Raw genomic sequence first — 17,068 nt, forward strand, 5'->3', positions numbered from 1 at the left:
GCTTTCTCACAGGACAAGCAGGATGGTTGTCCTCACAAATGGGTGAGTACCGAGCTGAGGATGTCCCGACTTGCACCAAATGTACCCAACGGTGTGCAGCAGGCACAATAAGTGAGGAGAAATTTGGGAAAGGGCATCCGCACCCAAGCGGGTAGGTGGAAGGGTGTTGGTACATTAGGTTGGAAAAAGGTTACGCAAGACAGACTGGCCGAAGATGGAGTCCTGTCTTCCAGCCTTGTCCAAACAATAATGGGCTGCAAAGGTATGGAGAGAACTCCAGGTTGCAGCTTTGCAGATGTCAGGAAGCGGCACCGATCGAAGGTGTGCCACTGACGTCGCCATGGCCCTCACAGAGTGTGCTTTAACACGGTCTTGAAAAGGAATGCCAGCTTGCTCATAGCAAAAAGAAATGCAGTCCGCCAACCAGGAAGAAAGAGCCTGCTTACCCACAGGTTGTCCCAACTTATTAGGATGGAAAGAGATGAATAATTGAGTGCTCTTCCTATGGGAAACTGTACGGTCTAGGTAAAAAGCTAGAGCTCGTTTACAGTCTAGGGTATGCAGGGTCTGCTCTCCAGAGTTGGAGTGGGGCCTGGGAAAAAAGATAGGTAGTATGATGGATTGATTGATATGAAACTCAGAAACTACCTTAGGTAAAAATTTAGGGTGAGTGCGGAGTACCGCGCGGTCCTGCAGGAGCTTAGTGTAAGGCGGATAGGTAACTAGGGCCTGTAATTCACTAACCCTGCGAGCTGAAGTAATAGCCAAAAGGAATAACACTTTCCAAGTGAGATATTTAAAGTCACAGGAGTGCAGAGGTTCGAAAGGAGGTTTCATAAGACGACCAAGAACCAGGTTAAGGTCCCAGGATGGGGCCGGAGGACGCAAGGGCGGCTTTAGATGGAGCAAGCCCTTAAGAAAGCATGTTACTAGGGGTTGTACTGAAATAGGATTACCCCCAATACCCTTATGGAAGGCGGCTACCGCACTGACATGCATTCTGATAGAAGAGGTTTTAAGACCTGATTCAGAGAGATGCCATAAATAGTCCAAGAATTTGGAGATTGGACAGGAAAGGGGATCAAGGGACTGAGAAGTGCACCATGATGTGTACCTTTTCCATTTGTATGAGTAAGACTTTCTTGTGGAAGGCTTTCGTGAAGCTATCAGGACCCGAGAAACGGAATCTGAAAGGTTGAAAGGTTGAAGGACTAACCTTTCAACATCCATGCCGTCAGGGACAAGACTTGGAGGTTGGGATGGAGGAGGCATCCGTCGTTTTGAGTGAGCAGATGCGGGTCCTTTCCCAGAGGAATGTGCCTGCGGATGGAGAGATCCTGGAGTATTGGAAACCATACTTGGCGTGGCCAGTAAGGTGCTATCAGGATCATGGTTCCTCCGTCCTGGCGTAGCTTCACGAGAGTCTTTGACACAAGAGGGAGTGGAGGGAATGCATAGAGCAGACCGGTTGTCCACTTGAGGGAGAATGCATCCCTCGGCCGAGAGTGCTGGCTCCGAATGAGAGAGCAGTAATCGTCCACTTTGTGGTTCTGAGGGGACGCAAAGAGGTCTATGCGGGGAGAACCCCACTTGTGAAACAGAGAGGTCGCTACCAGAGGATCGAGTGACCACTCGTGTGGGTGGAAGACACGGCTCAGCTGGTCTGCCAATACATTGTCTACTCCCGGCAGGTAAGTGGCCCTGAGGTACATGGAGTGGGAGAGGGCTTCCACCCAGATCTGCGCAGCTTCCTGACACAGAAGGAAGGAGCCTGTGCCTCCCTGCTTGTTTATGTACCACATGGCCACTTGGTTGTCCGTCTGGATTAAGATTATCTGATGAAAGAGATGATCTTTGAAAGTGCGGAGCGCATAGCGGATTGCTCGAAGTTCCAGGAAATTGATCTGGTGTTCGGCTTCCTCTTTGGACCATAACCCTTGGGTTTGAAAGTCGTCCACATGGGCTCCCCAACCGATGTGAGAAGCGTCGGTGGTTAGGATTACTTGCGGATCCGGTGGAAGAAAGGGTAAGCCCTGAAGGAGGTTGACCTGAGTCGTCCACCAGGTTAAGGATAGGCGCAGCGCTTGTGTGACTGTGACTATGGAGGACAGAGGCTGAAAAGCTTGAATCCATTGGTGTCGTAGAGTCCATTGTGTTACTCTCATGGCTAGTCGGGTCATGGGAGTGACTTGAACCGAGGATGCCATGTGCCCTAGGAGAATGAGGAACTGGCGAGCCGTGGCAGTGTTCTGAGACTGGAGCTGGCGAGCCAGGGACATTAGGGTGTGGACCCTCTGAAGAGGAAGGTAAGCCTTTGCCTGTAAGGTGTCCAAGTCTGCCCCAATGAAGGATAAGGTTTGAGACGGGACTAAGCAAGATTTCTCGTAATTGACGAGAAACCCTAAGGAAAGGAGTGTTTGAATTGTCAATTTTAGGGAGGATTGAGCTATCTGTTGGGTGGAGGCCCTGATTAGCCAATTGTCCAGGTATGGGTAGACGTGGACACCTTCCTTCCTTAGGAATGCTGCTACCACTACGAGACATTTGGTAAAGACTCGTGGGGCAGAAGCTAGACCGAAAGGGAGGACACGGTATTGATAATGGTCGTGGCCTACTAGAAACCGCAGATATTTGCGATGGGATTGTGTGATCGCAATGTGGGTATAAGCGTCCTTGAGGTCGAGAGAGCACAGCCAATCCCCTCTTTGTAGCAGAGGGAGCAGCGCGCCTAGGGTTACCATTTTGAACTTCTCTTTTTGAAGGTATTTGTTGAGGGCTCGAAGGTCCAAAATGGGACGTAGTCCCCCTGATTTCTTTGGTATTAGGAAGTATCTGGAATAGAATCCCTTGCCTCGTTGAGAGGGAGGAACGGGTTCTATAGCATTTGATTGCAGAAGAAGGGATACTTCCTGTTGTAATTGAGCCAAATGGGTGGATAGACTCCACGCTTGAAGAGGCGGGGAGTCTGCCGGAAGAGTTATGAAGTTGAGGTGGTAACCCTGTGCGATAATTGTTAGCACCCACTGATCTGAGGTGATCTGCAACCAAGGTTGTAGAAAATGGTACAGTCGACCTCCTACAGGGATGTCCGGAAGAGGGGTTTGGCATGTGTTCCCTACAGGGGAGTCAAAGGCCAGCCGCAGGCCCAGGAGGAGGGGCTACAGTAGGCCTTTGTTTCCTAGGCTGACGCGGCCGAGGCCTAGTAGAGGATCGAGCTGGACGAGGCCTGGCCGATGGAGGGTAATAACGGCATGGTCGAAAGAATGACTTCTTAGAGTCTTTCTTTTGCGGTTGCTTGGAGGTCAGCTCAGGTGGGACAGATGAGAGTTGTTTCAACGTCTCATGGTGGTCTTTTAACTCCGCCACAATCTGCTGAATTTGCTCTCCAAACAAATTATCGCCTAAGCAGGGTAAATCAGCAAGACGATCCTGAACCTCTGGGCGAAGGTTGGATGATTTTAACCAAGCCCAACGTCTGGCTGAGATGGCTGTGGCTGAAACTTTTGTGGAAGCATCGAATATGTCGTAGGCAGTCCTAATCTCGTGCTTCCCTGCCCCAAATCCCTTGTGAAGAAGGGCTTGAAGCTGCGGTTGGTATTGGTCTGGCAACGTGTCAGCATAGTCTTGCATCTGCTTAAGGATGGCTCTGTTGTACTGAGTCATGTAAAGTTGATATGAAGCTATGCGTGAAATCAACATAGCTCCATGATAGACTTTCCGTCCAACACTATCTAGGAACTTGTTGTCCCTGGTAGGTGGGGTAGAAGAGTGTGGCTTAAGACGCTTGGCCTTCTTCTGCACGGACTCAACCACAACAGAGCGATGATCCAGTTGAGGTTTTTGGAAACCTGGTGCTGACTGGACAAGGTAGGTGGAGTCAGCTTTTTTGTTAACTGGGGACACTGATGAAGGAGATTCCCAGTTTTTCTTGAGCAGATCCAAAAACACCCGGTGTATAGGGATGGAAGCGATGATTTTTGGAGCATCCAGAAATTGAAGGAGTTCCATCATCTGGTGTCTGTCATCAGCTTCAGATTGTAGTTGAAAAGGTACAACTTCTGACATCTCTTTCACAAAATTAATGAAAGATAGATCCCCAGGAGGAGATCTTTTTCTACTCTCTGTAGGAGATGGTGGCGAAGGCAAATCTGTGTCAGAAGATGTATCATCATCATCACTCCAGGTATCGTAGGGATCAAGTGGGGCTTGTAGCCCTGATGGACCTGGCTGAGGCTCTGAAGGCATCGATGGAAACCGAGGCGGAATCGGTGCCGTAGGTGGAACCAGAAATGGCATCGATGGCTTCGGTGCTGCCGATGGAATCGGTGCCTGGCGTGGAATGGATGGAACCGAAGGATATATCGGTGGAGATATACCAGAAGGCACCGATGGAACCACCCCGGAAGGGGGAATCCGGAACGGTGTTTCTCCTGCCGATGAAAATCCAGTCGGAGACGGTGGTGTTGTCGATGGTACTGGAATCACCGATGGAAGGGCCGTCATGAGCGCCTCCATGCGGCTCAGTAGCGGTGCTAGCGCTTGTATCAACGGCTCGGTGGTCGGTTCCCTCCTCGGTGGCGAAGCCGGTGCCGGTGTCGGTGTCGGGGGTGGCACTGGAACCGGTGCCTGAGACGGTGCCGATGGAGGTTGCAATTTCTTCATCGCTTTCTCGATGGCCTCCTGGACCAGCCGGTCCAGTTCTGCCCGGAGACCAGGGGTAACCATACCCGGCTTGACGGGAGAGGGAGGCTGAGGCAGGGCCGGAGGGACCACCGTAACCGGTGGGATCACGGCCCCCGCACCCCGGGAGGGTGAGGGTTTCCTCGATGCCGGCGAACGAGACGTGGAGGGTGTCCGGTCTGTTCGCGGCTTCTTTGTCGGTGGCTCGGCTTGAGCAGAGGTCGATGGCTGTGGATCCTCGACAGGCCGAGACTTGTGCCGTCGATGGCGGTGCTTTTCCTTCCGATCCCCTCGCCCATCCGGGGAAGGGACGGGAGTCGACGGCCGAGAAGCGATCGATGGCGGACGGTCACCGGAGGGTTGACGATGATGGTACAACTTCGACGGTGCCGGTTCCGATGACGTCGATGCTATCGATGGCGTTGGGGTGGGTGCATGGAAGAGGAGCCCCATCTTCTCCATCCTGGCTTTGCGACCCTTGGGTGTCATTAAGGCACATTTGGTGCAAGTCAGGACATCATGCTCACTACCCAAACACATTACACAAACCCTGTAGGGGTCTGTGATGGACATAGTCCGGGTACAATCCGGACAACGGCGGAACCCCGTTGCCATGGCCTGAAGCCAAAATTTAGGCTGGGGATCGGTAAGTGCCAACAGGCCTCAAGGGCCAAAATCGACGGTAGTCGATGGAAAAAGGCAAAAAACTTACCGGGTTCCGTAAGATGACTAAAAATTTGTCGAAGGGAGACCCCTGAGGGGCAAATTTTCTTAGGAAATTAACTTCCAAATTCCTGTCAGGAACGTGGTTAGAGAGCTCCTTTCACCGCGTGGCAACTGCTGCGCGGAAAAAAGAAGACTGAAGGGAGACCCCTGCTGGCTGCAGGGTCAGTGCCTTGCTGGGCATGCCCAGTAGGGGCCAGTCAAAGTTCTGTTTAAACTTTGACAGAAGTTTTCCGTGGTGGGCTCCATCCTCGATGTCACCCATTTGTGAGGACAACCATCCTGCTTGTCCTGTGAGAAAAACTTATCTCGCTTAGTGGATATATTCAGCTACGAAATCGCACTGCTGTATATACTCGCTTCTACCGCTTCTACCAACAGGATAAAATTATCCAGCTAATTTTAGGACAGGTCTGTGGGCCGACCAGAGTCAACTAGATAAGTTATTCGGCTAACTCAACTCCTCCTTGGAATGCCCTCATCTTGCTTGTTACTTATCCAGCTAAAAACATATCCGGATAAGTACTTTGCAGCTAAGTGGCGGCCGCTGATCCCTGGCAGACGTTCAGCCACCACCATTTATCCAAATAAGTCGCGCTGAATAACACCCTCATAGTTAAGAAATCATATTTTTATAATTCTTTCTTTCTATATAATTAAAAAAAACAAAAAAATATATATACACACACACACATACATACATAAATCTCTTCTATTAGACTCTTGGTGACTTCATTTTTTCAGTTACAATTCTTTTTGTAGTTTCTAATTTACTTTTCATTTTTATCTTATATTGTATTCTTTATCTTTTCTTTCATTTTTTGCCATCATTTTCTTTTTTTTACACTATTTAGTCATATTCCTTACTTTAGACTTGTTTTAATTTTTTACCTATTTTCATTTTTTACATTTTGTTTTAAATGTTTTTATTTTTAGGTTTCTTTATGAGTACATTTTCAAAGGAGTTACCCATGTACAAGTTGCATATCTGTGCACAAGTAGCTTGTATTTGTGCACATGCTATTAAATAATTGTTGTGCTGGAGGTGGACCCTTGGCCTGGTGCAGGATTGGTATGGCCCTCTGGTCAGACCCAGAGAGTGCCTGCCACCAGGAGGCAGAGCACACAAGGGTACTGTGGCTAGCTGGAGCTTCACCAATAGCAATCTGGGGTTTCCGCAGGTTGGGCCCTTGGTTACCCGGACCGCCTGGGCTTAGGTGGGCCTCTGAGGGTCTCCCGGAGAGGTAGCGGAGAGGTGTGCCCACCACGAGCAAAGGTGCGTGGCTGATGAGGACAGGATGTACTAGACCTGAGCAAGGATCACCGGAGACCTCTGGAAGGAAACAGGAAAAGGAAGTCCTCTGGGCGAGATAGGCAGCGCCTATAGTTCTAGTCTGGTGTAGGCTGCGAGCAGCGCCGAGCAGGCTGGTCTGGTGGTCACAGGAATAGCGAACAGAGTACCAGAGTGGAGCGCAAGGGTCAAAGCCAGGGTATCCATCTGAGGGTGGTCAGCTAAAGCGAGGGTCAGTTCCAAGATTAATCTGAGCGTAGTCAATAGGCAAGCAGAGGTCAGTTCCAGGTGGCGGTCAACGTGGTCAGGCAAGCAAAGGTCAGTTCCAGGCAGCGGTCAAACATAGTCAAAGGCAAGCAGTGGTCAGTTCCAGGCAGCGATCAGACGTGGTCAAGCAAGCAGGGGTCAGGTCCAAGCAGCAGTCAAACGTGGTCAGGCAAGCTGAGGTCAGTATCGTGAATCAGTCTGAGAAGGTACTACCAGAGGAGGAACGTGGAGCAGGAATCAGGACAGACGCTGGGACACAGAGGATCACGAGAACACAGGAGCACTGGAGCAACACAGGAATACAGGAACGCAGGAGCACTGGAACAGAGACTGGATCAAGGAACGCAGGAAAACATAGGATTAAGGAACGTAGAATGGCAACTAGCTACACCAGAGGTGTCGACTCGTTTGCCAAGGCGAGGTCCCGGGGACAGGGCCTCGCTTTAAGTAGGAAGCTCAAATTGTCGTCATTCAGGTGCGCAGCGGAGGGAGTGCCTGTCGCGGACCCTTTAAGGGGCCATGGGATCCGCTTGCGCGCGCCTAGGGGCGTGGTCCCGGCATGGGAGGACGCCGAGGCCCTGCGCAAGGCCTGCAGGGCGGCCTGGGAGGTCGAAGGCTAGAAGAGGCGGAGGACGCCGACGTGGACCGCTGGGGACAGCAGTGGCTGGCTGCAGCAGTGGGGGATGCCGGGCTGGGGCCTGTCAGAGCGCGAACCAAGTGAGCAGGGCCGTCAGTGGTGGGGCCGCGGACGGGACGCGCAACAATAATCATCCAAGTATGCATGTATTTCATACCCACATTCACCAGTGTAAAAAGAATGGTCTGAAGCATTCTGGAGTGGGACCAAGAAGTACACACAGAGATTGCTGTTTTATAAGAGATCTGCGTGAATACATTAAGCAATTTATTTTGCAATTTTACACCTGCTAATTAACTAGCAAAAATGATAATCAGACTCATCTGCTATTTTTGGGTGGGAGGTCTGAGTGAATGGGAGGGAGTTGAGGGTGAAGTGCTAGGAAGGTAAACTGCAGATGGAATAGGTGAACTGATGGAAATATCAGTAAATTGGTGATTTCACGTATGTGTGCATATTTCAAAATATACTTACTTCTGTGTATCAATCAGGGTTTTACACATATACATTATATTTTTTTGCATGTAAAATATATTCATGTATGTTTATAAAATAAGGAAAGTATGCCCTTTCATTGCATTTCAAAATATTCACACATATATGTTGGGGGAGCAGTCATACATGTATTTTATAATTTGCATGGACCACTACACACAGATTATAAAAATACTATAGTAGATCTCCACACAACCATATATGTGCATATTTGTGGCCGTGCGGAGTTGTTTGAAAGTTATCCTTTGCATGAGATCCATATTCAAAAGTCCGGTGAGTGGCAAAGTTACCCAGGTGTAATACAACCAAACAAGAAAAGAGTCAATAGTTACCCCACGATGTTATCACAAAAACAAACAAAAGGGAACAACCAACAGTAGTTATAAATAGCCATTATAAGAACAATCTTATAAATCTTTTGACATCTTTGTGATGCTGAGTCAGACACTTTGAATGGCAACAGTCCAATTTCTTTCATACTGTTACTTTGCCCCAATGAAGCATTTTTTGTGAAACATCGGCCATGTTAGGTTTTCTATAAAAAACTGACAGACACTGTTGCATCTGTTAGTACGCATTTTTGGACAATTTTAAAAGGCCTGCGCGTATAAAATTCGAGAGTTACGCACATGGTCGGGCCCTGCACATGTCACACACATTTTCAAAAGGGCCCAGCCACACACGTAACCCCCCAATAACATGCCGAAGTGCCAGACCCTCTAAAAGAGGCAGGCCGGGACAGCACCATTAGACGCTGTCCGGGGGAAGCGCGTGCTGGCAGCAACACGGAAGATACTTCTACTCTAGGAGGAGCAGTAAGTAGAAAAATAAAAAAATTGGGGCTAGGTAGGGGTCGGGAAAGAGGGAGGAAGCATAGGGTTAGGGAAGTTCCCTCCCAGTCCACTCCTTTATTGGAATGGGCTGGAAAGGAACTGGGAAAAAACGGAAATCGCATCGCTGAGAGTAAATAAAAAATACCTCCCCTTCGTGTGGAAGAGGCCACCCACCCGCACACGTATGTGTGGATATTAAAATCTGGTGCGCATGTGCACATGGGAATCCTATTTTATAACATGCACACATGTTATAAAATACCCACGTCCATGTGCACACGCCAGGAACTGTGCACACATGGACGTGCGCGCGTTTTAAAAAAATATACCCCTTTATTTGCAATTTATAAAAAAAAAATAATCCTGCTGGATAAGGTGAATGATTGACATGTCCAGGTGATTTGCATTCAGTTAGCAGATACCAGACAGGCTTGCAAATTCCTTTTATCCTTAAGATTTATAAGATTGTTCTCATTCTGGCTATTTCTACTTTATAACTATCATTGGTTGTTCCCCTTTGTTTTTGTTTTTTTTTTAAAGTTACTCAGGCAAATTTGTCAGAACATTCAGTGGCACTTATTGGGGTAAAAGTGCCACTGAATATACTCTGATATATATTTAGCCAAGTAACTTTACCAATGATATTGCTTTGGAATATTGACTTGTTTTGAGCTGTGTTGGATTCCCTCCTGCCACCCCACTAACATAAGACAAGTAGGTGTGAGGGATCCCCTCTCCCTCATGCCCCAAGAGAAAAAAATTACTGGAAGAATGGTTGGATCCCACTCTCTCACCTCCCAAAATAAAAAAGTAGTGGGTGTGTATGATCTCCACTGTATCTCTCCCACCTACCAAAGACAAGTAGCAGCTAGCTGAGTCCCGATTCCCTTACCCAAATAAAAATGCAGACCAAGTCTAAAAAAACAAACAAAAAAGCAAAACATGCCAGGAGGGAAGAGTTAAGACGCTCTCCTCCCTCCCACACTCAGGACACTTTTAGGGGGTTCAGGAGCAGGAGGGGCCTTTGGCCTTTGCTCTTTACTTTTAGGTGGGGGATGGTGATCAGGGCTTAGCTATTACTTGTCTTTAGCATGTAGGAGGGAATGGGGATCCCGCATGCCAGCTAACATTTTACCTTTGGGTGGTGGAGGGAGAGATCCTAGTCCTTCTGCCATTCGTTTTTTCAGGGAGGAGAGAAGGGGCTTCCAAACCCACAATACATTTTTATCTTGGAGGCAGAATCTGATTCTTGCTGCAACTTTGTTTCTCTTGGAGGGCAGGAGAGAAGGGTTTGGGGGTGTTGTCTTGGTTATGCAGATAACTTTAAGAGTGCTTTTTCTCTGAGTTATCCAGATAACTTTATTCAGCTAGCACTGAATATCAATGCTGACCAGTTAAAGTTTAGCCATGCTCTGAGGACATCTCCAGCACCATTTTTTTTTACCTAAGAACATAAGATATGCCATACTGGGTCAAGACCAAGGGTCTATCAAGCCCAGTATCCTGTTTAAACAGTGGCTAATCCAAGTCACAAGAACCTGGCAAGTATCCAAACATTAAATAAATCTCAAGTTACTATTGCTTATAAATTGATAAAGGTTTATGGCTAAATTCTGTATGGGTAACAAGCTGCCCGGACAAAATGTATCTGGAGAATAGGGCAAAATATTTCAAATCTCAGGTTTTGTCTAGCTAGCTCCTAAAGTTAGCTGTATAAACCCTTTGAACATAAGAAAGCAGAGTTGCTTACCTGTAACAGGTGTTCTCCCAGGACAGAAGGATGTTAGTCCTCACATATGGGTGACATCATCAGATGGAGCTCTGTCACGGAACACTTTTATCAAAATTTCTAGAACTTTGACTGGCACACTGAGTATGCCCAGCATGCCACTAACCCTGTAGCCACCAGGGGCCCCCTTCAGTCTCATTTGTAGCAAAAGTACGAGCAAAAAATAAAATAAGAAAACGGTAATGAACCCAACTCCGCGGGGTGGTAGGTGGGTTTCGTGAGGACTAACATCCTGCTGTCCTGGGAGAACACCTGTTACAGGTAAGCAACTCTGCTTTCTCCCAGGACAAGCAGGATGGTAGTCCTTACATATGGGTGAATAGCAAGCTACAGGCTGACTCATACATAACACAGGAGGCTAACCAGCACTCAAACTGTGCAACAGGCATAACAACTGTGGCGCTGTTGGCAATAATGAGGCAGCCTGAAATTCACAGCGGGTCGAGGTAGGACAAGTTTGGTTTCTACACTGGGAATAAATTCTTTAGGACAGACTGGCCAAAGACAGAGTCTCGTCATCCAGCCTTGTCTAGACAGTAGTGAGCTGCTCCATGACGCAACGCAGCCCTGCAGATGTTGGCAATCGGTACTAAACAGTAGTGTGCTACTGAGGTTGCCATGGCTCTGATGGAGTGTGCCTTCACTCGTCCTTGCAGCGGAAGGCCTGCTTGCTGGTAGCAGAATGCCTTGCAGTCTGCCAACCAGTTGGAGAGTGTCTGCTTACCCACCGCAACTCCAAGTTTGCTTTTATCAAAAGAGACAAAGAGTTGGGTGGACTTCCTATGGACTGCGGTGCGGTATAAATAAAATGCGAGCGCACGCTTACAGTCCAAGGTGTGCAGAGCTCGCTCACCTGGGTGAGCGTGAGGCCTTGGGAAGAAAGTGGGCAAGACTATGGACTAATTTAAGTGGAAATCCGTTACCACCTTAGGAAGGAATTTAGGGTGAGTGCGGAGAACCACCCGGTCATGGAGGAACCTTGTATAGGGTGAGTAGGTCACAAGGGCCTGTAACTCAGTTACCCTGTGAGCAGACGTGATGGCTACTAGGAAAAGTACTTTCCATAGGGCTGACCGTTAGCCCCCGTTTGGCTGCGCGTTTTTGACGTGCTATTTTTACCCCTTATATAGTAAGGGGTAAAACACGTGGAAAACACGTGGCCAACACCCCCCCCCATGAAATTAATAGCACCCGCAACATGCAAATGCATGTTGATGGGCCTATTAGTTATTCCCGCACGATAGTTATTCCTGCACATTTTACTTTCAGAAATTAACGCCTGCCCAAAGTCAGCAGGTTCGAGAACCAACGCCGGTAAAATTGAGCGTCGGCTGTCAAACCCGCTGACAGCTGCCCCTTCTGTCAATAAGGAGGCGCTAGGGACGCGCTAGTGTCCATAGTTCCCCCTTATTACCACAGGCCCTCATTTAAATACTCAATCGCGCGCCCAGGAGAGTGGCCTGGGTGCACGTCGGGAGAGGGGGTGCTCGCCTCGGAGTGCCGGCTCTCCTGCGGTTTTATTGTATCGGCCCGCATGTAAGGTATCTGAATTCGCAGTAGTGCAAGGGCTCAAAAGGAGTGTGCATGAGCCATGCAAGGACTACATTGAGGTTCCATGCCACGACCGGTGGCAGTAGAGGAGGCTTAAGCTGTAATAAGCCTCTCATGAAGCGACTCACCAGGGGTTGAGCCATTAATGGGACATCCCCTACTTCTTGATGGTAAGCAGAGATGGCACTAAGGGTACTTGGATAGATGACGTCTGGAGGCCAGATTCTGAGAGGTGCCAGAGATAGTCTAACAGATTTGATGTGGGGCAAGAAAAAGGATCTAAACTCTTCTGTATGCACCACAAGGTAAACCTCTTCCATTTAGAGCGGTAAGACTTGTGCATGGAAGGCTTCTGTGAAGCTACGAGGACTTGATAGACGTCACTACAAAGCTTGAGTGGTTGTAGTATCAACCTTTCAACATCCAGGCCGTCAGACACAGGGTCTGGAGGTTCAGGTGGCGTAACTTGCCATGATTCTGAGTCATGAGGTTGGACGAATGGGTTCCTGGACAGAGAGGTCGAGAAGTATGGGGAACCAAACTTGGCGTGGCCAATATAGGGCTATGAGTATCATTAAGCCTTGGTCCTGTTGTAGCTTCACGAAAGTCTTGCTTATTAGCGGAATCGGAGGATACGCATATAGCAGGCCTGTGTTCTAGGGATGGGCGAAGGCATGCATGGTTAATGGTTTTCGGTTCCTGTGCAGGGAGCAGAAGCGTTCCACTTTGTGGTTTGACTGGACGCAAAGAGGTCGATGGTCGGCTGACCCCCACCGGTGGAAGATTCTGCTCGTGACTGAGGGAACCAGAGACCACTCGTGGGGCTGGAAACGTCGGCTGAGGTGGTCCGCCAGTGCATTCTGTGTGCCCGCTAGATAAGTGGCTCACAGAAGAATGGAATGCGACAGGGCCCAGGCTCAAATATGCGCCGCCTCCTGGCATAGCAGGTAAGAGCTCATAGCCTCCTGTTTGTACAGGAACCACATTGCAACTTGGTTGTCTGTTTGAATCAAGACAACTTTGTTGGAGAGGCAGTCCTGGAATGTATACAGGGCATACCGCATCGCTCAAAGCTCCAGAAAGTTGATTTAATGGGTTGCTTCGGCTGTTGTCCAAGTCCCTTGAGTTTGAAGGCTTTGGACATGGGCTCCCCAACCTAGGTTGAAGGCATCCGTGGTTAAAGTAATCTGAGGAGCCGGTTGCTGGAAAGGAAGACCTACATGTAAGTTGGCTTTGTGTGTCCACCAGGCAAGGGACAGACGAAGCTGGCTGGTGATGTGCACCAGGGATAAAAGCGGTTGAGTAACTTGTGTCCACTGAGCTTTTAGAGTCCATTGTGTTACTCTCATGGTGAGGTGTGGCATTGGGTGATGTGGACTGTGGATGGCATATGGCCAAGTAACTTGAGTAGGTGGCTGGCCAAGGTTCAACAGTGGATAGAGCTGGCCAGGTTGGACAGAGTAATCGCGCGGTCGTTGGGTAAGAATGCCTTGGCCAGTGTCGTGTCCACTTCTGTTCCTATGAAGGAGAGATGGTGAGACAGTGTTAAATGGGATTTGGAGTAACTGATTAGAAATCCCAATGAGTTTAGAAGTCTTATGGTGAGAACGAGAGAGTCAAGGGCTCCTTGTTTGGACTGGCTTTTTATGAGCCAGTCGTCCAGGTATGGAAAAACGTATACGCCCCTGTGGCGTAACTGTGCAGTCATGACTGCCAGGTACTTCGTATACACTTGGGGTGCCGTGGTGAGGCTGAATAGCAGTACCCTGTATTGATAGTGCTTGTGACCCACCACGAATCGCAGATACTTGCGATGAGGAAGGAAGATTGCAATGTGGGCGTATGCATCTTGAAGGTCCAGAGAGCAAAACCAATCTCCCTGTTGTAGCAGAGGAAGCATGGTGCCTAGGGATACCATTCTGAACCATTCCCTGTGAAGACATGTGTTCAAGGAATAGAGATCCAGAATAGGCCGGAGGCCGCCGGTCTGTTTTGGAATTTAGGAAATATCTGGAGTATAATCCTCTCTCCTGCTGATGCGGTGGAACCAGTTCCACGTCTCTGGCCGACAGAAGGTTTGAGAGCTCTGACTCGAGTATTCCTGTGTGATCATCCTAGCTCCGGAATGGAATGGGTGGGAAGTCCGGGGGTATTTTTGAAAAATGTAGACGGTAACCATGGGTTATGATGGACAATACCCACTGGTCTGTGGTAATTGGGTGCCAATTTGTGGCAAAGTGGCAAAGGCAGCCCCTCACTGGAATGGCTGCTGCTCTCTGGAAAGGAATCAAAATCCAGCAGTAGAGCCAGCTTGTGGAGCTGGGTGCAGCGAGAGCAAGAAACCTTTGAGGGAGTCAGTTGGAAAATTAGATGACCGAGGGGTTAAAGGGGCTCTTAGGGAAGATAATGCCATTGAAGAAAGACTAAATGAATTCTTTGCTTCCGTGTTTACTAATGAGGATGTTGGGGAGATATCAGTTCCAGAGATGGCTTTCAAGGGTGATGAGTCAGACAAACTAAACCAAATCACTGTGAACCGGGAAGATGTAGTAGGCCAGCTTAACAAACTAAAGAGTAGAAAATCACCTGGACCGGATGGTATGCATCCTAGGGTACTAAAGGAACTCAAAAATGAAATTTCTGATCTATTAATTAAAATTTGTAAGCTATCATTAAAATCATCCATTGTACCTGATGACTGGAGGGTGGCCAATGTAAACCCAATATTTAAAAAGGGCTCCAGGGGTGATCCGGGTAACTATATACCAGTGAGCCTGATTTCAGTGCTGGGAAAAATAGTGGAAACTATTCTAAAGATCAAAATTGTAGAGCACATAGAAAGACATGGTTTAATGGAACACAGTCAATATGGATTTACCCAAGGGAAGTCTTGCCTAACAAATCTGCTTCATTTATTTGAAGGGGTTAATAAACATGTGGATAAAGGTGAACCGGTAGATGTAGTGTATTTGGATTTTCAGAAGGCGTTTCACAAAGTCCCTCATGAGAGGCTTCTAAGAAAACGAAAAAGTCATGGGATAGGAGGCAATGTCCTTTTGTGGATTTCAAACTGGTTAAAAGACAGGAAACAGAGAGTAGGATTAAATGGTCAATTTTCTCAGTGGAAAAGGGTAAACAGAGTGCCTCAGGGATCTGTACTTGGAATTATTAGGAAGGGAATGGTTAATAAAACGGAAAATGTCACAATGCCTCTGTATCGCTCCATGGTGAGATCGCACCTTGAATACTGTGTACAATTCTGGTTGCCACATCTCAAAAAAAGATATAGTTGCGATGGAGAAGGTATAGAGAAGGGCAACCAAAATGATAAAGAGGATGGAACAGCTCCCCTATGAGGAAAGGCTGAAGAGGTTAGGGCTGTTCAACTTGGAGAAGAGATGGCTGAGGAGGGTTATGATAGAAGTCTTTAAGATCATGAGAGGTCTTGAACGAGTAGATGTGAATTGGTTATTTACACTTTTGGATAACAGAAGGTCTAGGGTGCATTCCATGAAGTTAGCAAGTAGCACATTTAAGACTAATCGGAGAAAATTATTTTTCACTCAGCGCACAATTAAGCTCTGGAATTAGTTGCCAGAGGATGTGGTTAGTGCAGTTAATGTAGCTGAGTTCAAAAAAGGTTTGGATAAGTTCTTGGAGGAGAAGTCCATTAACTGCTATTAATCAAGTTTACTTAGAGAATAGCCACTGATATTAATTGCATCAGTAGCATGGGATCTTCTTGGTGTTTAGGTAATTGCCAGGTTCTTGTGGCCTGGTTTGGCCTCTGTTGGAAACAGGATGCTGGGCTTGATGGACCCTTGGTCTGACCCAGCAAGGCAATTTCTTATGTTCTTATCATGTGTGTATGTGGGTTTCTGTGCAGATGTCTGTACAATTTACTACATAGGGCCATGAATGCACGTTACTGCATGCATTATGCTGTGTGTGTTTGGTGTATGCAGATTTTATGCATGTATCTAATTAGCATATATGGTTGTTATTACATCCTGCACTGCCGCCGGTTTTTGTCGCTCACACCAAAAAAATCCGTGCGGATTTCAGCGAGAGTCTTATTACATCGGCCCCAAAGTGACTACATTTCATTTCACAAGAAAAACAGAGAGACTACTTGGAAAGAGTATTACTAATTCCTTCAGAAAATGTCAGACTGCCAAAAATATCACAAATTCTTTTCAGGTAAGTTTTCTTTGGAATAACTTGATATTTTATTTTCTTACCAATGTCCTGATCTTGATTTGAATCATTGCATCCAATTCTGGTTATTCCTTCCTAAAACAAATAAAAATCAGCCATATTCAAAGCAGGACAAAAATCAAACAGACATCAAATGCCTGAAACAAAGGAACATATAGCATTGACTCTGAAGCCCGATCTCCAATGGTTCAAGACTGAAGGAATCCTGCATCTCTGCTGGCTCTGGAACCTTTAATATTCACAGCCATACAAATCTTAATCTGGCTATTACAGCTGGGTATATCATGAAATTTCAACTGGTCAAAATTAATATACTTATTTTCAGGAAATATCTAAGGTATTGCTTTGAGAAGCAAGAGTCTTAGTTTCAAAAGGATGTTCCTATTATGTAACTATGATTAAAAAATTAGCTTATTTTGAAAATAAGCTTTCAGTCTATTTTAAGCACTTTGAAAATCATCTTAACAAGTTAAATACTGTGGGGTCAAAATTTTAAAAAGAAAAAGATTCCGGAGTGAATTTTCAAAGGAGTTATGCACATAAAATAGCAATTTTAAAAAGTCCATTTATAAATGTAAAATCCC

The 17,068-nt window shown here is 47.3% G+C and overlaps 1 protein-coding gene across 2 annotated transcripts in view; it reads right to left on the reverse strand.

Annotated features, from left to right (window-relative positions):
- Positions 1-17,068, reverse strand: part of STARD9 (StAR related lipid transfer domain containing 9) — a 432,822-nt gene that overhangs the window by 172,919 nt on the left and 242,835 nt on the right. For both annotated transcript variants that reach the window (XR_003856299.1, XM_029598695.1), the window contains exon 17: positions 16,508-16,559. Coding sequence is in view for 1 of the 2 variants with exons in the window: in XM_029598695.1 (XP_029454555.1) it covers positions 16,508-16,559 (52 nt within the window). In the remaining variant the exon portion in view is untranslated. The remainder of the gene's footprint in view (positions 1-16,507; positions 16,560-17,068) is intronic.

Source organism: Rhinatrema bivittatum, chromosome 4 (assembly GCF_901001135.1).
Source record: "Rhinatrema bivittatum chromosome 4, aRhiBiv1.1, whole genome shotgun sequence".
Classification (NCBI taxonomy): Eukaryota; Metazoa; Chordata; class Amphibia; order Gymnophiona; family Rhinatrematidae; genus Rhinatrema; species Rhinatrema bivittatum.